This window comes from Giraffa tippelskirchi, chromosome 8 (genome assembly GCF_054371585.1).
Source record: "Giraffa tippelskirchi isolate mGirTip1 chromosome 8, T2T-mGirTip1v1.2.pri, whole genome shotgun sequence".
Classification (NCBI taxonomy): Eukaryota; Metazoa; Chordata; class Mammalia; order Artiodactyla; family Giraffidae; genus Giraffa; species Giraffa tippelskirchi.
In genome coordinates, this window is record NC_137282.1 from 3,675,230 (window position 1) to 3,703,047 (window position 27,818).

The 27,818-nt window shown below is 44.9% G+C and overlaps 1 protein-coding gene across 19 annotated transcripts in view; it reads right to left on the reverse strand.

Annotated features, from left to right (window-relative positions):
• Nucleotides 1-27,818, reverse strand: part of THRB (thyroid hormone receptor beta) — a 419,564-nt gene that overhangs the window by 58,984 nt on the left and 332,762 nt on the right. For 10 of the 19 annotated variants that reach the window (XM_081521009.1, XM_081521015.1, XM_081521012.1 and 7 more), the window contains one exon: nucleotides 19,966-20,220. The exons of the other annotated variants lie outside the window; for them this stretch is intronic. In XM_081521009.1, coding sequence (XP_081377135.1) covers nucleotides 19,966-20,220 — 255 coding nt within the window. The remainder of the gene's footprint in view (nucleotides 1-19,965; nucleotides 20,221-27,818) is intronic. 19 annotated transcript variants of the gene reach the window in all.

Below are 27,818 nucleotides of genomic sequence, written 5' to 3' on the forward strand. Positions count from 1 at the left end.
GGAATAAGAAACTCAAAGTCCTCTTTAAAACGTCTTGTATTCTGAATTCCTTTCCAATTTTTCTTCTTTAATGGTTTAATAAAAACTTTTCGATACTTCTAGCCCATGGTGGCTCTACTAAAGCATACTTGAGGGAGGTGGGGGCTTTGGGGCACAATCCATCACCAAGCAGAATTTGTTTTTACAAAAATGTGCTTGAAAAGCTGCCAACATGGTTTCCTAGCACAAATGGAATGGATTCTGACCCGGTGCAATGGAAAAGAGACGGCTCTGCTGAGAACACTGAAGTAGGAACCCGGTACTCGGGACCCACGCTGATGGAAGCAGCCTAATACTTGAACTGTAGGATTTCCAAGGAGGAGGCTCTCATTAAGACATTCCTGGTGGCCTTCTTGACTTGGACAATCTTTCCAGATCTATGGTTTGAAGGCTGCATGTTTTATTACATGAAGATGGAATGGTTGCCCAGCACATTCATGCCAAAGATACCACCAACTCAGTTATAGCAGTTTTTTAACTAGATGAAATAGGTCAATTTATAGGATGAACGAGTCAAAGAAAACAGTCCTTTGAAGTTCCACAAAGATGAAAAAATAGACTCCAAAATCCTTAAGTCAGTGGTTCTTAAAATATGGATCCTGAACCAGCGGCATTACCATGCCCTGGAACCTCTCAGAAATTCTAATTTGCCAGACCACCCCAGAAGCACCAAGAGAAACTCGGGAGGAGGCCAGCAGTGGGGATGTAGACAAGCCCTCCTGGGGATTCTGATCCCGGCTAAAGGCTGAGAGCCACTGCCCTCCAGGAAGGCTCAAGTGGTCCACAAGCTTAGTTTCCGCCGACTCTTCTGGCTCACTGGCTGTCACCTGGAGCCCTGGATTTTCAGAGCACCTTTTCTTTGTTTTTGCTTCCTGATGCCCTGGCTAGTGTCTTGGCTTTGTCCTTGATCTGAAACCTTTAGGTCTAATTAGCCCAGGAGAAACGGTGTGCTGTGTGCGGCCAGCCACACTCCACTTTCCCAGCCTCCACTCTGGGTTTGGGTGACCAGTCACTGCTAGCATAACAGTACCTAATCACTGCCCCTTGGGACTCTCCTAAGCAGCATGACCTCCAGTATCTCTGGGTCTCTGGGCACAATACTGTTGTACCTGCTTTCACCCATCTCCACAGCCACACCTGCTCATGGTGTTCCAGAAACTTCTACGACACGAGACCTTTCTCCTCTACCTCCTCCCTCTCTGGCTGATTCTTCCCAGCCTTCTTCAAGAGACCGCTCCTCTGCCTGCCTTTAAATTTGGCTTTCCCTTTGGTTTATCCCAACCCTTCTGACCAGGAGTGCTCTCACTAGGTGACCTCAGCAGGGTCCGCATCTCTGGCCATCGTCCTGTACACTGGTGGTGCTTCACGGTGGCCCCAAGACCTGCGCTTTCAGCCACCGCCCAGCTCCTCTCCGTGATGCCTCCATGGTACTCCACGCACCAAGACTGAACTTCTCTAAGAGTCTGGGCTGGGTGTTCATAAACATCGCCTTATCGAATCCTTATCATGGTACTTCAGGACAGCCGTGGCTACCCACATCTTTTTTAAAATAGATTAAAAAAACCCATTTTTCTGAGAGGCACAGCTGGCCATTTGAAGAGTCGGGATTCAAACCCAGATCTATTCAAGCAGAAACTGCCCCCATTTCAAGTGATGGGTATAAGCGCTCAAAATTCCCAGAGATATCTGTGTAACGTCAAAGCCTCTCTCCCAAAGCATTTCCAGTGGATGAGGGTGTGACGATGAATGATGGACACTGCAGCACGATGGCTGGCATCTGAGAGTTCCCAGGATGAAGATCAAGCGTTTGATTCTCACCAAGATTTCCTAAGACCAAAGACAAATCATGAAGCTTCCTTGTGCTTTGAAGGAATGAGATAATATCCAGAAAGAGATCAGCATCCAGACCAAAAGAAAAATGCATGTACACAAAAGTGAATACCGAATAGCACCCTGAAGGCTGGAGACTGAAAAATAGTAAGGCATTTAAAACTTACTAGACCACTATTATCAGCACTGAATTCCTCTCTGTTTTAGCCAACAGTGGGATTGCTATTCTTTTTCATGAATGGACACTGGATTCAAAAGCAAATCTTTCCTGACTCTAGTCTGATGAAGCTTGGGCATCATAGTCTAGAAAATACACCATAAACTTTCCGTTTTGGTGTAACTTTAATTAGACCCCCGGCTATATAATGGTGATGAGTGTTATTTCATCACTAAACAACAAGACTGGTGTGTGTGCTATTCTCTCAGTCGTGTCTGACTCTTTGTGACCCCATGGACTGTAGCCCACCAGGCTCCTCTGTCACTGGCATTCTCCAGGCAGGAGTACTGGAGTGGGTAGCCATCCTCGTCTCCAGGAGATCTTCCTGACCCGGGGATCAAACCTGGGTCTCCTGCATTGCATGCAGACTCTTATCTGTCTGTGCCACCAGGGTGGCAGGAGGTATTTCCATTGACTTCACAGAGTGGAAACCGAATGGGTGTTTTTTTCACCCTGATGTAGTTACTAAGGGAAGATGTTAATACTGACATTTCAGCTTCTGAATTGCTATTGTAGAACCTGCCTGTCTTACTTCCCTCAACTGCTTTTCTAAATAGAGAATTATTTTAATGTTTTGAAAGTTTTGGGCAACTATGTATGTGTTCCAACACAAATTCCAAGATCACTGTGATGATTTATCTGTTTTCCCAAAGATGTGCCTAATTTAATGCTACTTCATATATTTATTTTAATCAATATGTTTGTTTCCTTAGAAGAAAAAATGCTCATTAACATTTTGTTTTTTTATGAATATCATTTATGCTTTGCATGAATATCATGTAGCGGCTCACTTTATGTATGCTTTAATTTAATCACCCGCAGCATGTAGATTCATTTTCCCTTAATTTACTGTGTTAAGATGATTATTTCATTGTAATTCACACTGATGGACTCGGTTTGAAAAGCTGAGTGCTTGTTTGAGTGGAATGACTTTGACATTTAACAGCTATAGTATGCTTTATTCTAGAATAACACATCAGAGATTAATGTTATAACAAATTTCCCTAATAATAGGAATAATGAATGAGTGATTGAGTCATTTGCATTTACTTTGCTTTTTCACCTTTAAGAACAACTAATGCAAAGTCTAGATGGTGTCACAATTGATGCTGATTTCAAAAGGTTTATTCTTTGTTCATTAAAGGCTCCAGTTCTTCACTTATACTTGAAAGTGTTATGAAAAATGATTAAAGGTAAAAAGTTCAGACAAAGTACTGATACATGTAACAACATGGATGAACCTCAAAAACAGTATGTCAGTTTCACTGTAGGATTCGGGTGTTCAGTAAAAGCGAATCAGTGTGGGCAGAAAGTAGGTGAGTTGTCGCCAGGGGCTGGGTCCCGGAATGAAAAATAACTGTAAATCAGCTCCAAGTTTCCCTGGGGGAGATGGACACATTCCAAAAAAAGACTGTGGTCATGGCTGTATTAACACAACTCTGTAAACAGACTAACAGTTATGGAGTGGTACACTTGGGGGAATTTTACAATAGGTAAACTATATCTCAACAAAGCTTTACCAAAAGAGATGTGAGGTTATAAACAGTTTGAAGTAATTAAAATTTATGGTCAACAGAAAGAAAGTTAATAAGCTCATATCATTTATATATCAATACTATGTAAGTTTCCTTGATCTAATGTAGGATACACCCTAAGAGGAAGACATGATTTTCCTTTGAAATTTGCAACCCAACTAAAAGAACATATCAACAAGCGGACAGTTAACACGGAGGAAAATGGAATTATTATTTCTGAAACAACACAGGTTAGGCTCTTCTTCAGTCTTCTCTAAGATAAAGCCCAGCCAATAGCATTTTCACCATTGCTTGGTCATCAATAAGCTTGCTGCTCATTTCAAGCCTAAGCTCAAAGCTCTTCCAACATTTATATTTGGAAATCTCATGCAGGAATCAGGGTGGTTCACCCAATTTCTTAGGTCAGCACACAGGACAGTGCTAGGCACAGAGAACACACGAAAACACGTCTTGATGTAAATTGAGATAAAGTCATAGTCACTGAGGAGCCAGGCATGTTCAAAGCCACGAGACCATAAGGCGGAGCCCAGGAAGTATAATACTTTAATGAAATTTCATGGCAGCACGAGAAAGACATGATTCCTCGTGACGGGCAGTGGAGAACCCCAGAGGAAGTGGTGTTTAAACTGGGCCTTGAAGGATGAGGGGAATAAAGTAGGATTTGTAAATATTTTCAAAAATAAACCCTATTTCATGCTGGCATACTGAGAACCAGGTCTACAACAGGTGAGTCAAGATTCTTCCTTCTACTTCAAGTGGCAAAATAGCGGAGAAAGATACACTACAAATACCAAGATTACCTTAAAATATATCCCAATCTTGGTTGTTTTGTAATTTACTATGGTTTGAGTTGTGGGGGAAAAAAGGATGTCCAGTTAAACAGGACAAGAGACCAAAGAGGCCCCATGTCCTTGCTACCCTCAGAAAAGTCTCTGGACGGCAGAGACTCTGCTCGCCGTCCTGCCACAGACAGAGGCGCCCCCCAGGCAAGCATCCTTCTGTCATTCCAACCTTAAAAAGGTCACAGGTGACAAAGCAACCGATAACATTCATTCCTGAGACATTCGCCCTCAGAACACGGAATGGATGCTTCACAAGAGGACTCAGACATGGAACAGACGGGGCTTGTCAAGGGGGAGGAGAGTGGGAGCAGGGTGGGAGGGGGGTTGGGTCAGTGGGTGTCAACGATCCTATAGAGAGCGGAGAAACAGCAAGGCCCTACTGTGTGGCATAGGGAATGCTATTCAGCATCCTGGGGTAAACCGTAATGGAAAAGAAAAAGAAAGAAAGAGGAGTCAGACTTCTCTGCTGGTCCAGCGGTTGAGAACCCTCCTGCCAATGCAGAGGACCTGGGTTCCATCCCCGGTCCGGGAAGATCCTACACGCCGCAGGGCGCCTAAGCCCGTGCACCGCAACCCCTGAGCCCGTGCTCCAGAGGCAGTGCTCTGCACACAGGAACCCTGCACCCCTCAGCTGGAGAAAGCCCATGCGCATCAACGAAGACCCAGAGCAGCCGAAAGGGAATAAAAACAAACAAACAACAGGAAGAGAGACAGGAAGATGCAGGTGGTTTGGAAGACAGGAAACTTCCCGAATCACATACTTCAATTCAAACGTTTATAGGAACAAATAGCAGGTGATACAATTTTTAAAAGAATTTTGCCCAATGTGCACAGTCTGATCCTAATCATGAAGAAACGTCAGTCAAACCCAAATGGAAGGACATTCTCCAAAACAATCGGCTTACGTTCTTCACAAACGACAGTGCTGTGAAGACAGTGGAAGGTTGTGGACAGAGTAAAGCAGACCAAGCAGACACAGAAACACAATGAAAGGCACACTCCGGGCCCGGCCCAGCCCGGCCAGAAAACAAGGCTGGTTTAAGGAGCGGTGGGGGCCGGGCTCAGGGCTGACGGGATGGAGTTACAATTCAGAGACACGTCCCCTCTCAGTCCTGGTCTTGGCCGTGACCTCTCCTCCGGGAGGAGTGAGGGGTGAAGTGAAAGTCACTCAGCCGTGTCCGACTCTCTGTGACCCCACACTCCATCCAGTCCATGGAATTCTCCAGGCCAGAATATTGGAGTAGGTAGCCTTGCCCTTCTCCAGGGGATCTTCCCACCCCAGGGATCGAACCCAGGTTGCCGGCATTGCAGGCGGATTCTTCCAGCTGAGCCACAAGGGAAGCCCAAGAATACTGGAGTGGGTAGCCGTTCCCTTCTCCAGGGGATCTTCTCGACCCAGGAGCTGAACCGGAGTCTCCGGCATTGCAGGCGGATTCTTTACCACCTGAGCTATGAGGGTGGAGTGGGGAGAGACAGTTTGTGAAATTTGAATGAAGTCTGTAGGTTAGATAATAGTACACGTCAGTGTTACATTTCCTCATCTTGATCATTGTCCCATGGTTTTCTAAGAGAATTTCTTTGCTTTTAGGAGATACACTGAAATATTTAAAGGGACATGCTATCTGCAACTTACTCTCAAACGGTTCTAAAAACTAATAATATGTATATATACAAACACAGAGAGTTCACACACACAGAATGATTCAGCAGATGTGGCAACACGTTCGCAGTTGGTGGGTCCAAGTGAAGGGCGTATGGGCATGCGCTGCCCCACTCATTTCCGCTTTTTGGTAAAGCTGAGATCACTTTAAACTCGAACGGAGAGAGATTTATAGGTTTGCCTTAGCAGATTTTCCAAGAAAACACACAACTCATTCAAACCTAAGACATGGTGGTCTCCTGCCACCAATTTTCTTTGTCCAATTCAACGTTTAAAAATAGAAAACAAAGGAAACAACGAAAAACAGAAGCCAACCTCAAAAGCAAGCAGATTTGGGGTCAACACGATCAATCTGACAGGCACAGAAGTATCGAATCATTAAGCTGTGCGCCAGGAACTGACACAGTGCTTTGGGTCGATTCACAAACAAACGAAAACGTCACGGGAAAAGAGCTCAGATACGCTGTTACGGGAGCCAGCGGGCCGAGTGCGGGAGGGGGAGTCGGGTCACGGTGGCCGTAGGTATGAATTTCCAGCAATAAGAAATAAGTATCAGGGATGTGTGTACAGCATGGCAAATATAGCCATTCCCTTCTCCAGGGGATCTTCCCGACCCAGGGTCTCCTGCATTGCAGGCAGTTTCTTTACCATCTGAGCCACTAGGGAAGCCCCTTTATTAACATCATTGTATGTTATAGGTGAAAGTTGTTAAGAGAGTAAATCTGAAGAATACTCCTCACAAGGGAAAATATTTTTCATTTCGTTAATTTGTCTCTGTATGGGATGATGGATGTTTATTAAGCTTGTGGTCATCCTTTCATTATGTGAGTCAAATCATTATGCTATACACATTAAACCTATACAGTACTGGATGTCAATTACATCTCAATAGAACTGGAAGAAAAATTGAAAAGTAAGCCAATTTGCAATAAAACAAGAAGCCAAGTTCAATAGCCTTTTGCTCATCTTAGTAAAGTATGTCAGATGGATTACTGTTATTTTCTTACTTTTGTAGTGATCACCACTATTCATAATATTCTTCATTCTTAAAGGCTTATATTCTTAATTTTACAAAATATTTTAAAACATCATAAGAATGAACATTTATTTCCTTTGTTTGTAGAAGAAACGAGATTCAAACATAGAACAATCACTTCAAAAGCAAGTTAAGAATAAGCATATCATGTGTAACCAGAAAGGGATAACAGGAAAGGACTATCCCCATGACCAGTCATGAATATTAAATAAGATGAACTCATTTCAGACACTTGTTCCCTTGGAAACAGTCATCTGAAACTCCTGCAAAAATTAACATGTATTTTTTTCCCTGTAAAGGGCAGAAGCTTCTTTTACTTACATAGTTTTGACCTTTAGTTTTATATCTTAGGCTTATCTTAAGACGTTCTTTCCGGAGCCAGGCAAACAAAGTGCCGTATTAGCATCTTTTCATTAGTTCTGAGGCTCGGCTTACAATAGTATGGCCTTTGTAGCTGCACATCACGGGGCCACTATGAGCAGGGAGTTGGGGTAAAACCTGCCCCTCACTGATAAACTGTCCGTCCCCAGACAGCATTCTAGCTCAGGCCACATGACTTCACAGCATGGCTAATTGAGTTCAATAGTCATATTGGCGATACAGTTCTATATTTTAAGAGGCATTAAACGTGAATGAAGTCAAGTCTCTAGTTTAAGCCAACACTGGCAAACGTCATGAGGACAGCCATCCAGCAGAGGCCACAGTTCTGTTTCAGTCGAGGCCGTGGAGAAGGGCTTTGGTCCGTGGAGGATTTCTGACACTCTTTCCAAAGCCTGGCTGGTTCTGGATTTCTGGTATCTTTGCAGAGAAACAGTTCGAGTCAAAGAGGCTGAACTGGTCCAAAACCAAGCATCATCTCTAAAGGCATTGCTCACAGACAGGACTAACCACCCATGTGTCAATGCAGGTAATAAGTGCAGGCGGAATGGTCCCCAGGAGACCTGCCCGCTTTGTCTGTGACGCCACTACTGGGTAATGCTCTTGGCTTAGAGTTTCTGCTTCTCTGGGGCTCTCAAAATCCAGAGGCTCTGCCCTGCAGAGGGAAGGATGGAGGGCAGTACCGGTTCCCAACACCTTCTCGGGGAGAAGTTTATTATGGGGCCGGAGTAGGTTTTCAGAAACAGAAGGGGAAGAGGCCTAGACCTGCTCAAGAACTGAGAATAGCTTGAGGTTGCTCTGTTCCTGGAGAAAGCCAGCCCAGAGTTCAGTAAACGCTGAACGAGGCAGTAGAAGGTGACCGAGCTTTCCCAATTTGCCCTGGAGGAGGGGCTGTTTTTATGATGATCATAGCTTAGGTTTTGCAGGGCCAGTACTGGGCTTCCCTGGTGGCGCAGACGGTAAAGAATCTGCCTGCCATGCAGGAGCCCCAGGTTTGTCTCTGAGTAGTATTCTCTTGTATATATATGTACCACATTTCTTCATCCATTCCTCCAGAAGATCCCCTGGAGAAGGGCATGGCAACCCACTCCAGTCTTCTTGCCTAGAGAATCCCATGGACTGAGGAGCCTGGCAGGCTACAGTCCACGAGGTCGCAAAGAGTCGACACGACTGAGCGGCTAACACTTTGACTGATTTGAAGTATTTTGCTCCATTTTCTCCACAAGGGGAAATATGGTTATTGTACTAGAGGGCTACTTTGCTTTACTGTATTTTATTTTTGTCATTATTTTATATTTGTTTCTATTTATCTTTTTTTTTTGGCTGCCCTGCATGGCTTATGGAATCTGAACCCCGACCAGGGATTGAACCTGGGCCATGAAGTGAAAGCCTGGGATCCTAACCAAGACCACTGGGAACTCTCTAAAATCTCTAAATTTCTAAAATTTTAATTTATTTTTAATTCAAAAAATTTTATTGGAGTGTAGTTGATTTACAATGTCATGCTAGCTTCAGGAGTACCGCAAAGTGAATCAGTTATACATACACATATATTCATTCTCTTTCAGATTCTTTTCCCATATAGGTTATTACAGAATATTGAGTAGAGCTCCCTGCGCCATACAGTAGGGCCTGTGGGTTATCTATTTTATATATAATAGTGTGTGTGTGTTAATCTCAAACCCCTAGTTCATCCCGCCCTCCCCTCATCTTTCCCCTTTGGTAACAGTAAGTCTGTTTTCAAAATCTATGAGTCTGCTTCTCCTTTGTAAATAAGTTCATTTATATTTAAAAAAATTAGATTCCACAAATAAGTGATATCATATGATATTTGTCTTTCTCTGTCTGACTTCACTTAGTATGATCATCTCTAGGTCCATCTATGTTGCTGCAAATGGCATTATTCTATTCTTTTTCATGGCCGAGTAGTATTCCATTGTTTATATGTACCACATCTTCTTTATCCACTCCTCTGTCAACGGACATTTAGGTTGGAGTGTAGGCTGACGTCCTTGCTTCTTTGTGGTTGACTAATCTTTGATTATGGTGTTTTTTGGAGAGAATTAGTGATTTGCCCAAGGTTAAATAGCCGGAAAGTGTCAGAGCCAAGAACCAAATCATGGTCTTCTGTCTAAACACTTCCTACATGCCTACTACAGGCTGGGCAACACCCCAAAACTTGATGCTGTAGGCCTGCTGTATAACGTGAGCATCCTCAGAATGTCTTTTTTTCAACTTTATTTAGGTATAATTGACAAATAAAGTTGCAAGATATTTAAAACATACATTGCGATCATTTGATGTATTAATACATTGTGAAAGGATTCCTCCCATCTAGTTAATTATGTGTGTGCATGGACATTTAAGTTTTATTCTCTTAGCAATTTTTTTTTTGGTCACACTGTGAGACTTGCAGGGATTGAAGCTGGGCCGTCAGCAGTGTAAGTGCAGAGTCCTAACCACTGGACCACCACGAAATTCCCTTAGCAAATTTAAATCATACAAAAGATTGTTATTAGTCTTGGAATACACTGATACCCAAAGATCAATATGCCATTCACACATTTGTCTAAATGTGACTGAAATGTCTGTATTTTCATCCTGTGTCAGGGTCAGCTCCTGGCCAGCGGTGAGGCAGGTGACATCTGTTTTCAGGGCACCAAGTCTGCGGTGAATGCACTCCTATTGCGCAGTGCACAACCTGACAACCTGTACAGTACCGCCGGGGGTCCTGCTCCTTATTTCCTCTCTCTCATCCATTTCCTAGGATCCTCACATTTTTCATGGCCTCCTTCCACTGTCTTCATTGGATCCTGTCAAGGAGGAAAGAAATCTGATCCAGTTCTCCACATGGAGATGCCAGTGACTTGATAAGATATCCAACCAGGAGGTCTGCATTTTGAGACAGAGCGAGGGCCATGATGGAATTACAGGCATTCAGGGCAACACACAGGAAAAGTAAAGGAGTTTGAATTCCAGTGGTCACCTGTGGTGTCTTTGTAAGAGTGACCCTCCCAATAATACCTTTTCAGCTTCAATACAAGGTCAATAAGCTCATTACCCATGTTGTCCCCGATTCTGTCTGAACTACCTGTGGGGCGCATCATAGAACTTGGCTGCTGTGTCTGTTGCCCCTGCTTCCATCACATCCTTGGCTTTAGAGATTCCAATCCTGTTAGTGTCTACTTAGCGATTATTCTCAAATGGGCATTCTGCGGCCTAATATCCTGCCTGCTTCTCATATTGTTTCCAAGCTTCATGATGAGAAAACAACTTATTTATTGAGCACTCACAGTAGTTCTGCAAAATCATCTAAGAGCTTCTTTCTTTCCCCAGTTGGATGAAGGAGGGGGTGTCCCCATTTGATAGATGAGGAAACAGGCTTGGGCAGGCTAAGTGACCAGCTCAGGGTTCAATAGCTGGTAAGTGGCAGCACCGGAATTTGACCTTAGACTGTGAAGCTAGGCACGTGCTGAGCCCCCTGCTCTGTCCCGACAGGTCTTACTGCCCTGCAGCTTCCCCTCCGGGTAGACCAGCATCTTCTCCACAGTCTCAGATTTCTTTCTTAGGGCACCTGGACCCTCTCGCCCTTTTGTGTTATACGGTATCCTCCCTGGTGGCTCAGGTGGTGAAGAATCTGCCTGCAATGCGGGAGACGTGGGTTTGATCCCTGGGTCAGGAAGATCCCCTGGAGAAGGGAATGGACGGCTACAAGAGTACAGTGGTCAAGAGCTTCGATGCTGAAGCTGACTGCCTGGCGCAAATTTCATTTCAGCTCTTTCATGCTTTACTTGGTTTTGTACTTAATTTTTTAAACTATTTAAAGAGTTTGAAAAAATACCTTGGTTGTTGCTATGGATTCTTTCTTGGTTGTTTAAGCCTGTCTTCTAGCTGTGTATGTGATGGTTCGTTTGCTTCTCTTCATTTATTTGTATCTAGCTCATCAATTGGACTGCAAGAAGATCAAACCAGTCCATCCTAAAGGAAATCAATCCTGAATATTCATTGGAAGGACTGATGCTGAAGCTGAAACTCTAATACTTTGTCCACCTAATGAGAAGGGCCGACTCATTGGAAAAGACCCTGATGCTGGGAAAGATTGAAGGCAGGAGGAGAAGGGGATGACAGAGGATGAGATGGTTGGATGGCATCACCGACTTGATGGACATGGGTTAGGGTAAACTCCGGGAGTTGGTGATGGACAGGGAGGCCTGGCGTGCTGCGGTTCATGGGGCCGCAAAGAGTCGGACACGACTGAGTGACTGAACAACAAGCTTATCAACGTATTTCAAGGTCCAAAAGGGTAACAAAAACCGCAGGAGGGAGGCACCAAGCCAAGAAATTATTGATAATTTCAGAACAGTTATCAGAATAAGTTATCACTCATCTCTCCTAAGTGGCAGGCACAGTGCTCTACACACATTAGCTTTCATTTTTACAACAAATCTGAAAACTTGGTATTATTGCTATTGTTGTTTTCTAGGTGCCCAGGCGTGTCCAACTCTTTTGTGACTCCATGGATGGGAATTTTCCAGGCAAGAATACTGGACTAGGTTGCCATTTCCTTTCTCCAGGGGATCTTCCTGACCCACGGGTCAAACTTGCATTTCCTGCCCATGTCTTTTGCATTGGCAGGCCGGTTCTTTACTGCCGAGCCACTGGGGAAGCCGTTGGGTATTATTACCTCATTCAAAATTAAACTAGTACAGCCACTATGGAGAACAGTGTGGAGATTCCTTAAAAAACTGGGAATAGAACTGCCATATGACCCAGCAATCCCACTGCTGGGCATACACACCGAGGAAACCAGAATTGAAAGAGACGTGTGTACCCCAATGTTCATCGCAGCACTGTTTACAATAGCCAGGACATGGAAGCAACCTAGATGTCCATCAGCAGATGAATGGATAAGGAAGCTGTGGTACATATACACAATGGAATATTACTCAGCCATTAAAAAAATACATTTGAATCGGTTCTATTGAGATGGATGAAACTGGAGCCCATTATACAGAGTGAAGTAAGCCAGAAAGAAAAACACTAATACAGTATACTAATGCATATATATGGAATTTGAAAGATGGTAACGATAACCCTATATGCGAGACAGAATAAGAGACACAGATGCATAGAACAGTCTTATGGACTCTGAGGGAGAAGGTGAGGGTGGGATGTTCTGGGAGAATAGCATTGAAACATGTATATTATCATATGTGAAACAGAACACCATTCCATGTTCGATGCATGAGACAAATGCTCAGGGCCGGGGCAATGGGATGACCCAGAGGGATGGGATGGGGAGGGAGGTGGGAGGGGGGTCCAGGAAGGGGAACACATGTAAACCCATGGCTGATTCATGTCAATGTATGGCAAAAACTACTACAATATTGTAAAGTAATTAGCCACCAACTAAAATAAATAAATTTATTAAAAAAAAAAATTAAATGGACTCAGCTCAGAGAGGTTAAATGAAAGAGTTAGCAGTCAACTTAACCCTGTCTGACTGTGAAGCATAGGATCCTAACATTAAAAAAAGAACTACATAAGTTATCCATTAATGGAATTGTAAGAAATGTTAAATGCTGTTGTATGTCGAGCTAATAATATCCTTTATTCTACGCTTTCCTTTTCAAGGTGTCTACTGTCACAGGATGATGTGTATCTGGGAACATTTTTCTCTGCACATTTGTGCTCACACAATTACAGACTTTAAAACTGGATGTGGGATTACATGATAATGAATGGCTGCTTCTCCATTAAGTTTTCCTAATACCACTCTTTAAAAAACCTGTTTTCCAGTGGATGCTTTACGTATACCATAATTTGTTTGACCTTCCCCTCTGGATCGACATGTGGATTGTTTCCAATTTCTCAGTTATAAAAACAAAGGTGCAAAGAAAACTTTCGAACACAGAGCTTTGTGCCCCTGGGCACTGTATTTCCATGGGAGAGACTATTTTAAGAGGGACAGCATGGTCAAAGCATGCCTGCATTTTACGTTGTAACAGACGCTGATGTGCTGTTCTTAGTCACTCAGTTGTGTCCAACTCTTTGCGACCCCATGGACTGTAGCCTGCCAGGCTCCTCTGTCCATTGGGATTCTCCAGGAGAGAATACTGGAGTGGGTTGCCATGCCCTCCTTCAGGGGATCTTCCCTACCCAGGGATCGACCCAGGTCTCCCGCATTGCAGGTGGATACTTTACCATCTGAACCACCAGGGAAGCCCAACAGATGCTGCTTCGTTGGCCTCAAAAAGCCCGTGGTCCCCTCCCCCCACTGCCCGATGCTGCATCTCAGTGAAAACTGCGCTCGGGTGGAACAGAGCTTTGAATTTCTGAGGTTTGCTCGCCGTTGCCATTGCCACGGCTGTTCTCTGTTTCCCTCCCCTCCACTCGAGCCGATGGCTTTTCTTTCTTCGCTAGCCCTCCTATTTCTGTCTGTCCTGGGCCACTGATGCGTGTGCTTCCCTGCCTTTGAAGTATCAGATCTCAGAGCTCTCCATGCGCCCGACGCTGGTGAGAGCACTTACTCTCCTGCCGACTGCCGAGCCTCCCTGGTGCCCTCGAGGCGTAGGAGTCCAGTTGCTCTCATGGGACCACGCCTCCTGATGGATGGGGAGCCAGGCAGAGAGGAGAGCGGAGATGGATGAGCAGATGGTCTCCTGGTGGAAGGGCTCAAGCCTTTTAATCCCCCACCTTCTCAAACACTCGCCAACCTGAAGATGTCCTTGTATTTCACTTAAGGACAAAGATAGCAGTCATATGCTGAGAACCTGAGTGTCTAACTTGAAGGATTATAAAGTGCACCATGACTTGACTTCATGTCTCTTAGTTTTAGACCACTTTGTTATTTTGGTAGATGAGAATAATACATCATTTAAAATGGTCGTCATCGGTTTGATTCATTTTCCCTCTCCTTCTGAAGCACATGAGTTAATAGTCTGTCCTTTGTGAACATAAGAAATAGTCTTAAAAATTACTTTAACTCGTCTAAATCTTGGGGACTGGTTTAACAAATGATACCTATAAGCAAGGATAATCTATAGCCAATAAAAGTCAGGATTCAGAAGAATATTTAATGACAAAGTATCATGTGGATGATATATTGTTAAGCCTGAACAGTCGGTTAAAAGTGATTCCAAATTTGTAAAAAATAGATACACACAGGAGAAAGACTGAAATATAATCAAGATCTTCATATCCTTTGAGGATGGAATTACAAATGATTTTAAAAAGTCATTTCTGTTGAACTTTTGGGGAATCTTCACTCCTTGTACATGGGAGGCTTTTATAGTGAAAGAAAGCAACTTGTCAGTAAGATTATTTTGACTGTCTTTTCTTGTCTTCCTGGGTGTTTGAGATTCACTTCTCTTGCTGTCAAGCACAAAGCAGACCTCCAGAGAAAACTCAGTGAGCTCCCAAGATTGCTGCTTTTTTCCTAATTCCAGGAAAAAAATGGGTCATTCCCTGCCTTGTTTTTCCCAGCAGGCTTGAGTGTTTCAGGGAGCTCCCTGATGGACACCAAGGGCAAACATCCAGGGAGGCAGGGCTGGCTGTCTGGCTTCCGCAGGGCTCGAGAGATCCAGCTCCAGGGGTGCATGCCCCTGTCCAGGACCCATCCCCGTGGGGCTGCTGGAACTGTGGTCCCCAGGGAGAAGCTCAGGAGGGCAGAGACTGTTGAGAGGAGAAGCCTTGCAAGAACTTGAAAGGGGAGCTGGACTCCAGTCAGACAGAGTGGGATTCTCGAGAAGGGTTCAAGTCCCAGAGGGGTGTTACTGGAAAGTAAGCAGCACACCCAGCTGGCAATTACGATAAGCTGCGCCTAAAGGGAGGCCAAACCAAGGAGAGGACTCGGGGGGCTCCCCAGGTGCGCTCAAGGAAGGGCACTGCTGTTCAGTCGCTCAGTCGTGCCCAGCTCTTTGTGGCCCCACGGACTGCAGCACGCCAGGCTCCTGTCCTACACCATCTCTGAGAGTTTGCTCAGAGTCATGTCTGTTAGTCGGCGGTGCTGTCTCATCCTCTGTCGTCCCCTTCTCCTTTTGCTTTCAGTCTTTCCTGACATCAGGGTCTCTTCCAACGAGTCAGCACTTTGCAACAGGTGGCCAAAGTATTGGAGCTTCAGCTTCAGCATCAGTCCTTCCAGTGAATATTCAGGACTGATTTTCTTTAGGATGGACTGGCTGGATCTCCTTGTAGTCCCAGGGGCTCTCAAGAGTCTTCGCCAACACCACAGTTCAAAAGCATCAATTCTTCACCCAGTTCTCAGCCTTCTTCATGGTCCAGCTCTCACATCCGTACATGACTATAGATGCACATTCCCCCGGTGTCCACTAGGTGGCAGACCCTTTCCTTTACCGGTGCTAAGAGCTTGTACGTAATCGCAGGCACCTCCTGATACTCACGCCTTAAGGACCTCTTATGACTGATTGAAATACAGATTCCTGGGCCCCTTTCCAGAACTTCCAATTTAGTTTTCTGGGGCCTGAGATTCTGCATTTCTAAGAAGGTCTAGGAGCTGCACCATCTCAGACTCTGGGAGGGCAGAAGGTGGGCGCGAGTCGGGTGGTCCTCATGGCTGAGCAATCAGTTCACATTGTGGCAAAAACTCATCGGAGGTGTAGCGAGGCTCGGGGGAGACAACGGGATCGGGATCGCTTGCTTCTGGCGGGAAATAGCCTCTGGCACTAGAGCAGATTTCAACTGTGGGATCCTAGCAGAATGTCAGGGCTCCAGGGCTCTCTTTTTATTTAAATATGTTACCAGTTAGTTTCCTTAGAATGACTGTAACACACAGGAGCACACATACCCATAGATTGAAATAAAAACAGTATTGAGATCAACCCAAGAAGGAAGAATTTGGTACCTACCAAAAGTGAGCCTAAAGAAAAACATTAAGAATACTACAAAGCATAAGCCAGCAAATCTCAAACAATTTACAAAATAGCCGGTCTGTGACGGCCCAATCCCTGGTTCTGCTGCAGCAGACTTATACATGGGCTCCGGACTGTGTGACTGACTGGTGAGTTTGACAGCATCCAACTAGAGTCTACACTGTTCAGTGAGATGAATCCACGGAGCACGCCTTTGAATGCCAGTGGCAGTGCTTTTTGGTAATGATAGTCTGTAAAGCTTCCTCTCAGTTTCTGTACTGGCATCAACAGAGACAGGTAGGAAGTAAGAGTTTGCAGCAGGGCACCCAACCACAAGAGCTCCCTCAGTGGCTCAGTGGTAAAGAATTAGCCTGTAGGAAACACGAGTTTCATCCCTGGGTTGAAAGATCCCCTAGAGAAAGAAATGGCAACCCACTCCAGTATTTTTGCCAGGCAATCCCATGGACAGGGGAGCCTTGTGGGCTACAGTCCCTGAGGTCAAAAAGAGTTGGACACGATTTAGCAACTAAACAACAATCCAACCACGAACCACACTCAGAGGCGCCTTGGTCTAGACTGGCCAGATCACAGGTTTGGGAGATGAGTTTTAGCACAACTTCATGCAGTCTATTTGTTCTTTTGGCTTCTCCACTGCAGACCCTTGACTTTTTGTAGGCTTTAGGGTTAGCTGTTATTGTTGGTCGGTCGCTCAGTTGTGTCTGACTCTTTGTGACCCCATGGACTGCAGCACGCCAGGCTGCCCTGTTCTATAGCATCTCCCAGAGCTTGCTCAAACCCATGTCCACTGAGTCGGTGGTGCCATCCAACCATCTCATCCTCTGTCACCCCCTTCTCCTCCTGCCTTCAATCTTTCTCAGCATCAGGGTCTTTTCTAATGAGTTGCCTTCTTCATATCAGGTGGCCAAAGGGCTAGTTGGTTCTCCTTAATTCCACTTGGGGTCCTGGAAATGGCAGAACTTGGATGGATTTTTGGCTCTGCTGCTATTTTTTCTTCAAGGCTGTGAAGGACAATGTCCTGCACTTAGTAGCCACTTCATAAACACAGATGGGATGCACAGAATGGCAGCCCAGGAAGGAGATGCTGAGCGCGCCTGTGGGCCAGACAGAGAGAGCCAGGTCAGTGCCCAGCCTGGATAAGAGAGCTCTTCTCGCAGTGCCTGTGAAGAGGCAGCTGGCAAGCTGAGTACACGGAGAGGCCCCAACTCTGAAAAGAAAAGCCTCTAATCCAGATGTTTCCCTGGCCTCTCTGCCGCCTCATCAAACACGGGTGTCCACGGGGAATGAGTGAAGTTACAAGGTTTCGGCCATGACCGCATAGGCATCCCCGGACTCTCCATGCTGAACCAAGGCACTGCCTCGCGTCCATGCCAACGAGAATCCTGGCGGTTGCTCTGGAAACTACAGGAGCATTTACCTTTGTTGTGTTCCTTTTAAAACTAGAATCTGGAGGAAGGGCTTTCATTCAAGAATTTAATTACATTTTCCTATGAAACAGTTCTCTGCCTTGCAGCAAAAGAGAGCTGAATGAATGAAAAATGGATGATCAAGTCTAACCTCCCTGAAACGTCACACCCCATGCCACACCCAACTGTCCTGGTCTCCTCCATTCCTCACCAGAGCATGGCCCAGGGGATCTGTGTGATTTAATGATGCCGAGCTAATAAGAGTGATCACAGCAAGGATGACGCTGATGTTCAGAGCTCACGATGAGGGGTGCTGTGCTAAGTGCTTAAATAGCGATACATTATCTAATTCAATTCTGTCAGCAATCACATAGCTTTGTTCAAGGATGGATAGTGGGAAGGGTGAGATTCTAGCTCAAATACGATAGACTCAAGAATCCGCAACCTTAATCACTGTATTTACAAGCCTTAGGGTCTTGGAAGCCAAAGAGAAACTCTTTTCTTTTGCTTTCAAGGTTTACCAATAAACCGGAAAGTGTACAGTTGTCAAAAACTCTAGATATGCAAGGCCAAGATTTCTCACAAATGATGGAGATGGACCCATGAATGAGTGAACGAATACAGGTACCAATCAGGAATAAATCAAATTTAGTTTGTGGGTCCTTAGATCATGAGGACACTGCAGTTCCCTGTAAACCTAGGTATTTCACTGTAAACCAAGGACTGATGTGTTTTTGATGCCAGCTCCTAAAATTTGAAGATGCGATGTGGTTACAGATCTTAAGATTAACTCTTGATTGTATTTCAAACACATGTGCACATACACACACACGCAGACACACCTGTTCTATATCCCGACTCCTTTGGAAAAACTTACTTTGCTCTTTTTCTAAATATCCCTTTCAATTTCTCGATCGCCTAAGTAATAAAGATGAGAGACAGTTCAAACACAGATCCTCCCCAAGAGAACATGAGTGGTTTTGACTGCGTTCAAATGAGAGCTCATACCACTATTTTATTATTTGTTTAGATAATCCCGTTTTCATTTGAGACAATCTGCACACCCAGCTTCCCAGGTCAACTGGTGCTTCCAAGGAGCTTTTCAAGTTTTCAGAAAAGTCAAAGGACCAGCAGTTTTTTGAGAAGGATGACAGAATCACGTGTTTATGTTCAATTTAGAACAGTTTGCAAAGGTCCTATATGGCTCATATATAGGGCTCTTTACAAACTTTCATTAATATATCTTGATATGTGATTGGCAGATTTTCAAACACACCATTTGAAATTTTATCACGCTAACACAATATTGTAAATCAACATACTTTCATATAAAAACATGATCATGAATCAAAGTCCTTAAAGAAAATGGAAAAAGACTTTATTTTTAAAAAATGCTAAATTGAAAAAGGGTGGAGGGTCACATGAACTTGGACATTTAAAGACACAAACTGATTTAAGAAGCAAAGATTTTGGGAAGCCCTAAGACCATAAAGCGATCAACACAAAGACATCTGTCAGGGCGGAGGCGACCTGAGGTAAAGACCAGTTAAATCTAATGCAATCAGAAACTTAGGCCAGTTTAACATTTTTTTATGAGGTGACAACCCCCTAACACCATAATCTTGCCTTTCAGGTTGATGACACAGGACTTAATGAGTCAAAGAAAACAACTTCAGACCTCTCTTTTGAACATGAATTGTCTATTTAGGTTAAAGGTAGATTTGGAGATCCTATTAGCTACTGGCATAACTGGGAAAAGTCATGGACACACACACACACACGTGCGCAGGCAGGCAGACTTCAAAGCAAGTAGTTATGTCATACTAGCAGTGTCTGTTTCTACTCAGCTTCAAAAACAGAACTGAAGCCAAAACTAACAACCCTCCTGCTCATTAGAGAAAGAAAAATGTCTTCTCCCCCAAGTGGCCCCAACAGGAAGCTGAAATTAACTGCTCTCCTCGGAAACCCACTTCTCTTATGCTTCACAGAAGGTCTGGGGGTAAAGGCCCTTTGGAAGAGAGCTGCCGGGGAACCACATGGACACCCCGCCTGGGCTCAGGGGAGGCGGAGCCCACAGTCACAACAGAGACTCCTTTTCCTCGGGGCCACCCGGGTCTCACAAACATCTGGTTACCTTTGCATTTCTTCTCCTCTGTCTGGAAGGTCTGGGCGCTGGGCGCGCTCTGTTCGCTCACGTCGTCGTGGTCCAGATGGAATATGGAGCTTGTCCAGGTGGCCTGGATGAGGGGCGACTGCTCATGTTTCAGGGGCCCGCGCCGCTCCGGGTGGTTCTTCCGATGCAGGCAGGCTTCAGACATTCCCACGAGCTTCCACTCCGGCTCGCCGTCTGGACAAGGCTTCGGCTTGTCCCAGGCTGGAAGGCCATTTTCTGGAGGGTTGAAAAACACGATATGACGGGGCTGTTGGCACTGTCAAGACGGGGCCGGGAGGAAGAGGTCTGGAAGGCAAGCGCTTCCCGGGCTCGCGGGGGCTGGCCGCGTTCCCGGACCCTTCCACCCGACGGCGGTGATAAGAGGCACGGGGAGCCGGCCTCGGGCACGGAGCCCCCGGCGCTGGACTGCCCGCGGAGCAATCAACGCATTTCTCCCGATTTTTAGCTCCTAGAAAGACATCGGCTCTTCCACGGGCAGGCCGCCCTCTCGCCAGCCCCGCTCCTGATGGCTATGGCTCAGGAGCAAGTGGGCACCAATTTATGATACTGCTTAGATGACCATGTGAGGTCCCGAGGGTCAGGGCTGGCCGGGGACACTTTTCAGATCCTCGGGACATAACACGTCCAGGATGCGGCCTTGTTTGACTTGGGTGTTATCGCAGGCTGACCTGAGGGGCACCCTGTTCCCTGAGAGGGACGAGCCACGTGGCTACGTAAGAGTGACAACTCGGGCTCCTCGGCACCTTCCGCTCCCGACAGGCTGGCATAAGGGGCTGGTTCTTCCAAGAGAAATTGTGTCAGCGGTTTCCATGTCGTCTGGAACAGGCGAGATGACAGAGGAGGCCAGCAGACTGTGCTTTAGTTGGGGGGCAAATTAAGAGCTCTGATGAGAGAACGAAAAGCCCCACGCCTCTTGCGCTGAGATACAGGCAGTTAATGCTTCCTGCGCGTGATGTTCTTTTCTCTGCTCACTTTCTAGGGACTTGAAGGTCTGCCCTCTAGAGAGTGGGAATTAACTGAATAATATAATGAAAACGTTCCCACACCAACTTTCCCTGGGGGCAAATTTTACCTCCTTGAATATCTTTACTGAACACGGATATAAGGAAGAGAGTAAAGAGAGTAAGCTAATATATATGATTTGTAGATGTATTCACATTAAAAAGCATAATTCATCTGGTCAGCCACACTTCCAGAAATTCTGTCTGCCAAAATAGGAAAAAACACAAATAGAGTTCTGCTTTCAAGGGATTAGAGACAGTGATGGAAAGATTAATTGATAAGTGAATTTTCTTTTATGCTGAAATGACCAAAGGACTGTAAATATCCATATCAGAGAGAGCCGTCCACCCTGATCTATGCATAGTACTGGGAATTGAAAGCTGGTTTTCAGACATTTAAGATAAATTTTAAATTATTAAATGCAAGAGTTAAACATGGTTTCAGTTTTCACCAGCCCCCTCTGTAAAGCTGCTAGATGTCTTCAGAGATGTTGGTCAGAGTGGTTTCTCTAAAGGTGTCATCCGCTCCCAGCCCCCTTTGGAAGTTGCGTTTACCATTCCTGGTCTTGAGGTTACCTCGTGGAAGTCCTGACTCCTGTCCGCTTCACTTTTAGTAGAGGAGAAGGCTGTGAACAATCACAGCAAGGCAGTAATAACCAACCCTCGATTTCCTGTCACAGTAATTGGAAGTACTGCCACTTGAAATACCCTCACTTGGCCAGGAAGAAATGATCCCCTTAAAAAAAAGCATACAATGCTTGGGATGTAACCTTTGATCTTATTCAGAGAAGAGCCCTGAGAATTCACTCTGTGCTCAGATCTGTGCTTGGCATCGTGTGAGGGGTGTGAAACAGACCCGGGTCTTTCTCCTCAGTTCAGGTGGCATTATTCAGCGCATGGTGAATCCTAAAGGTTAGGACTCCACCGTGCCAGCTGCTGGTGCAGTTATGGGCACTTATTCTCACTTCCCATGAAAAGAAAACAAGAGATTAGGATCTTGGGAGACTGTGTGGCATTTCAGATGAATCATAGCTATGCAGAATTCTTTCAAGGACCTAGTATCCATGAGGGTTGGACATTTTCGTGACCTGAATATAAAGTCACTGAATGCAAGGATTAACTCTGCAAAAGGAGTTTCATTTGTTTCTACTGAAGTGAGACTCGTTCTCACCCATGTGTGTTTCTAGGATGTCTACTCAATTGTCACGGACTCTAAATCCTCAGTAAATTACATTGTGCAATGTTCCTTTATAAGTAATGTTAAAGTTATCACAGTGTTTTTGTAGAGCCTCCAACATTTGATTTTTCTGCAGAAATTTTTAAAATGTGATAATAATTCCCTTGCCTGCACAGAAATTAAGAAATACAGCCTGACTGGGTAGAGAGTGCTCCTCAGTGAAGGGAGCTAGTCAGCACGCGTGGGTGAGAGACGCTGGAAGAGATCTCACCAAGGGGACATTCTTCTTTATAGCACAGCCCATTAAAGCTTGCTTAGCATGTCCCCTGGGCCAGCAAGAGTGGGGATTTCTTCCAAGCAAGAGACGTTATTTGGAGGTTGAGACAAGGAATAAGATTGCCTTCCATTTTCCTAAGAAAAGAAGCCAAGGTGGTTTGGGAAAAGAGTTCCATTCATTGGAGCCATGTCCAAGCTCGTAATCATGGTCTGCAGTTACACTAATGATAGTGATATTCAGCTGCTCAGTTGGCAGGTTTATTGGCTGGGGCACTGCTGGGATGAGAAGTCCTGGCTGGGTCATGGAAAAGCACAAGAAGGATTTATTTAAGGAGGGTTCTTGGTTACCTTCCCAAGATGAACAGAAAGTGTTAGCCACTCAGTCGTGTCTGACTCTTTGCGACCCCATGGACTGTAGTCCACCAGGCTCCTCTGTCCATGGGATTCTCCAGGCAGGGATACTGGAGTGGGTTGCCATTCTCTCCTCCAGGAGATCTTCCTGACCCAGGGATCAAACCCAGGTCTCTCATGTCTCCTGCAGTGGTAGGCGGGTTCTTTACCACTGTGCCACCTGGGAAGCCCCAAATTTTTTGGCTGTGCCAGGCAGCGTGTGGGATTTTAGTTTCCAAGATGAAGAGGGTGAATATAATTCCTATTCCATTCCCAAGGAGGGATGAGACACAAATCTAGGCTCCTTCACTTCAGCTGACTGTGGGTGCTGTGAACAGTGTTACTTCCATGTTTGCTTAGCAATGAGGATTCCTGCTCTTTTTATGCCTAACTCATATCCTTTGGTTCCCCCTAAACTCAAACCAATGAGACCAGGCTTACGGAGATAGGATGGAGCCTGGGAATTTGTATATTTACCAAGTTCTCCAGAAGGTTCTGATACCCAGCAGAGTTTGAGATCCACAGGGTTAAGAAAATCTAAGGTAAGAAAACAAATTATTGGCAGATTTCAGATAAAGGTTCAGTTTCCTTCTCAGACTCTACTGTTTTACACGCCTTGGACTAAATTTGTATTATAATTAAAATACTCATCAATTGTTTTGGGATCTACTGCTCGAAGCATTAAAAGTCAGATGTTAACTGGCTGTTGTCTTGTAGATTGCTGGAATGGATGTAAATACACATTCACTCAAAAACCTGTCCTTCTGAGGATTACCTGGGACACAGATGTGCACCGTAGTGGAAATACATTTTTAAAAGGGAGACTCTGGCAATGATAGTGTCTTATAGTTCCTGAAGTATGAGCTCCTAAATGGATCTCAGTTAACATCTGACTTTGAATATTTCATATTCTAGACATCAAGATAATTAATTTAATTGGGCAGTTATGAGGCAAATTGATAAATAAGTAGTATCAAAGAAAAAAAAAAACTAGAGGGGGCATGTGAACTGCTACTAAAATAAGTAGACGCACAGTGTCTCAGGGCATTTAGATTTGAATGATTGCATTTGTGTTAGATGACCATAATTCTAAGGGCTCAAATGACCCAGAACTGACCTTAAAGGGTTCTTTTCCAAAAAGAAACAAACATAAATCCCATGCACAGAACTACCTACATCCTATCTCTGGAAATTTCATTAAAGATAATAGAAAGTAAATGTGTCCATCCAAAAAAAGAATTATATGAAAATATGCAAGTATTTTAGGACACAAAAGCAAGCTGGTATCACAGAAAAGTGCTAAGGTAAGGTAAGGGGCTGCTGAGCAGGCTGGGGTTTCATGGCAGCAATTACAAGTGTTGAGTTCGCATTAAAAGGCCATCAACACAAGGCACTGGGACCCCCAACCATATTCTGTATTCAGGGGATGTAAATATAATGCGCTCTGCAAACCCAGCGAGTGTGTAGAATCATCATTGTAGAGCATGAGGCCACTGTTTACATTTTTTATTCCAGCCCGTAAGTTTTCACCTTGCGGAATTCTCAGACTACGTACACATCCGCTGACTTGTGTTTGTGGAGTCACGTGGAATAGGACACTCATGTTTGGCTGAGCATTGACTGCAGACCAGGTATAGAACTAGCCACTTTGTTTCACCTTCATGAACATCCCAGAAGCACACAGTGTTCTAACGCCTGATTGACAGGGAGACTAAAATCCAGAGAAGCACTTCATATCTTTTGTACTGTTAACTGATACGGTCTCATTGGTTGCCTTAGTTTGATGAGGCGCCATTGACCTATTAACAGCCATCATTTGATGACTACTTAGAAAGTTCTTTATACATTGTTTTTATTGCCTTGTTCAGTTTTCCCAGTCACTTGTTGATGTTCACAATTCGTCTCCCAGCTTTCACTCTCTACCACCTACAATCCATGGTCCACGCAGCAGCCAGAGTGACCTTTGAAAAATGTACATCAGAGCAGATTTCTCTGCTGCTGAGAATCTTCCGGTGACATCCCATCAATACTGGAATGAAGTGCTCAGGTCTTGCTGCAGCTCGCAGGCTCTGCGCCATTTATCAGCCTGTCCCGCTGAGCCTCACTCCTGTGCCTCCGCCTCCAGCTCTCTGTCCTCTGGACACGTGGGCTTCAAACCTGGGAGGCTCATTCCCAACACAGAGTCTTTGCAGAGACTCTTTCCTATGGCCATGGTGCCCTTTCCCAATCCCTATACAACCACCTCCTGTTGTCCCAAGAAAACCACCAGGATCCACCTCCCTCTCCCTTTTACAGGAAGGTTAGATTTCCCCCTTTGAAGAACCTATCGGGTTGCATTTCTCCGGGAAGATAACTGAAATGAGAAACCAAATGGGCTGGACCGGGGTCCACCTTGGCGGAGGGAGACGGGATGAGGTTGGGACATTGGAGTCCCAGGTCTTCCGAGGGGGCCTGAGGGTCTTACTCTTGGGAGGATCACTTCCTGACTCTAAGTGTCAGGGTTGCCATTTGCAAAAGGGCAACATAATATTGCTCATGGGATTTTTCTAAGACTCAAATGAAATAATGTATGTGGATGAGTTTAGTAATTGGTGCTCTTCAGGTGAACACAACGCGTAACCACCTAATGTACATCTTGTACCTGACCATATGTATCGCCTTCTCTCCAAAGGGAACAATACTATTAATAAAACAATATGTTACTTTTGAGCATCCAGTGGCTCACACAGTAAAGAATCTGCCTGCAGTGCAGGAGATCCAGTTTCAATCCTTGCGTCAGAAAGATCCTCTGGAGTAGGAAATGGCAACCTACTCTAGTATTATTGCCTGGAGAATCCCATGGACAGAGAAGCCTGGCAGGCTAAAGTCTATGGGGTCACAAAGAGTTGGACACGACTAGCAAGTAACACTTTCATTTTCACTTTTCATATTACTTTTACAGTGTTCAGAGGACGTAGATACCTTACCTTTACCCTCAACACCATGACTTCGATCAACACACCTACCATCACCACCTAGTCCTCAACAGAACGTGTGTGTAGGTGAGGTTGCTTTTGATGATGTACTTCTGACGCCTTTTCATCATCTCTCTCCATTCTCCTGAATCCTCTGGGTGCTCAGTCCCCACTGTGGGCAGATCGCCTACTCATAGATCTCTTTGTGACCTTGGGAAAGTCACTTCTCTTCTCTGCACTTCGGTTTCCTCATCTGTAAGATGGAACATTCTACTGCTCTGATGATTAAATAAGTTTGAACATAAAAAGGTCTTGGACCAGTGCAAGGCACACTGTAAACACTCCGTAAGTGTTAGCTCTTCATTCAGGCATTCAGTGATCTCTTTCCCTTGCCCCATCCTCCAAAGTCTTCTCTAAACAAGATTTTCAAAAACATCTCCAGAAAAAATGCTTGACAAATGACTTCACAGGCATGCATAGTTGCTTCATCCGTGTCCGGCTCTTTGTGACCCCATGGACTGTAGCCCACCAGGCTTCCCTGTCCATGAGATTCTCCAGGCAAGAATACTGGAGTGGGTTGCCATGTCCTCCTCCAGGGGATCTTCCTGACCCAGGGATTGAACCCACGTCTCTTAGGTCTCCTGCATTGGTAGGTGGGTTCTTTACCGCTAGCACCACCTGGGAAGCCCAAAGGACTTCACACCACTACGTTAATGGCTTGGAATCTGGTATGAGTCACCCCTCTCAGCCGAAGTTGTGATTTAAAGAGGATGGTTGAGGAGTATATGTCCATAGCCCGGAACTGAATGCCTAAAGTTGGATTTCTGATGGCTGTGCAAGGCAGATGGGAAAGACATTTTGATGAAATAGGCATTCCCATGAAGGCTGGCCTGTCATCATACCCGGCTTGCTTAGCTTGTTTGGTTGGCCAAACAACACAATGCTGAAGACACAACTTTGACCCCATTCAACTTTCAAGACCTAGCTCATTGTTTAAGCTTTCTTGAACCAATCCATCACCCTCAAACTTCCATAGTTCCTAAATGTACCTCCCTTGCCCTGAATGCTACTGTTTACCTCATGATATAATCATTTACATACATGTATAATTTTCTTTTTTTTAGGTTACATTTACATTGCCTAGCACAATTCAATTACAACAATTAATATCCCTTGTTCCCCAATAATCTGATAACTGCAAAGAGAAAACTGCTTCCTAAGCACAGACTCGGCCTATTTTCTTATCCAGAAGCCAGTGGTTAGTCACAAGGTGGATTCATTTCTATTAAAACCAATTCAATGCAGATTTTCTATCACCAATAGTATTATCTTCCCCAAACTGCTGGTGAAAATGAAAACTGTTCTGCTTCTTAGAGGCAGGGATAGGTTAGTGGATAAGACTATGGGCTCAGCTAGTCAAGGTTCAAATTCTGGGGCTTCCCTGGTGGGCTCAGCAGTTAAGAATTTGCCTGCCAATGCAGGCGACACTGATTTGATCCCTGGTCTGGGAAATATCCCACATGCCATGGAGCAACAAAGCCTCAGTAGCTGTGCCTCAGCTACTGAACCTGTGCCCTAGAGCCCAGGAACCGCAACTGCTGAAGCCTGAGTGCCCTAGAGCCCGTGGTCAGCAACGAGAGAAGCCACTGCAGTGAGAAGCCCGCACCCCACAACTAAAGAGTAGCTCCTGCTCACTGCAACTAGAGAAAGCCCATGTAGCAGTGAAGACCCAGCACAGCCAAAATAAATAAATAAATAAAAATAAACATTAAAAAAAAAAGTTCAAATTCTAGCTCTTCCACTTATCAGCTGTGTGACTTTGGGAAGGTTGGATTTGCCCCTGGAATATCTGTCTTGCTCTGTCTCTTCCATGAGGCAAGGACTTAGCATGGCCTCCTTGTGTGTCAGTGGTATCCCCAGGTTTTCCTTCTTTACTAGCCTCTGATCAACTTATCCATCTCTCACATCCCACAGCTCTAAGCACAGTCTTAATATGACAGGGCCTCAATCAGTATT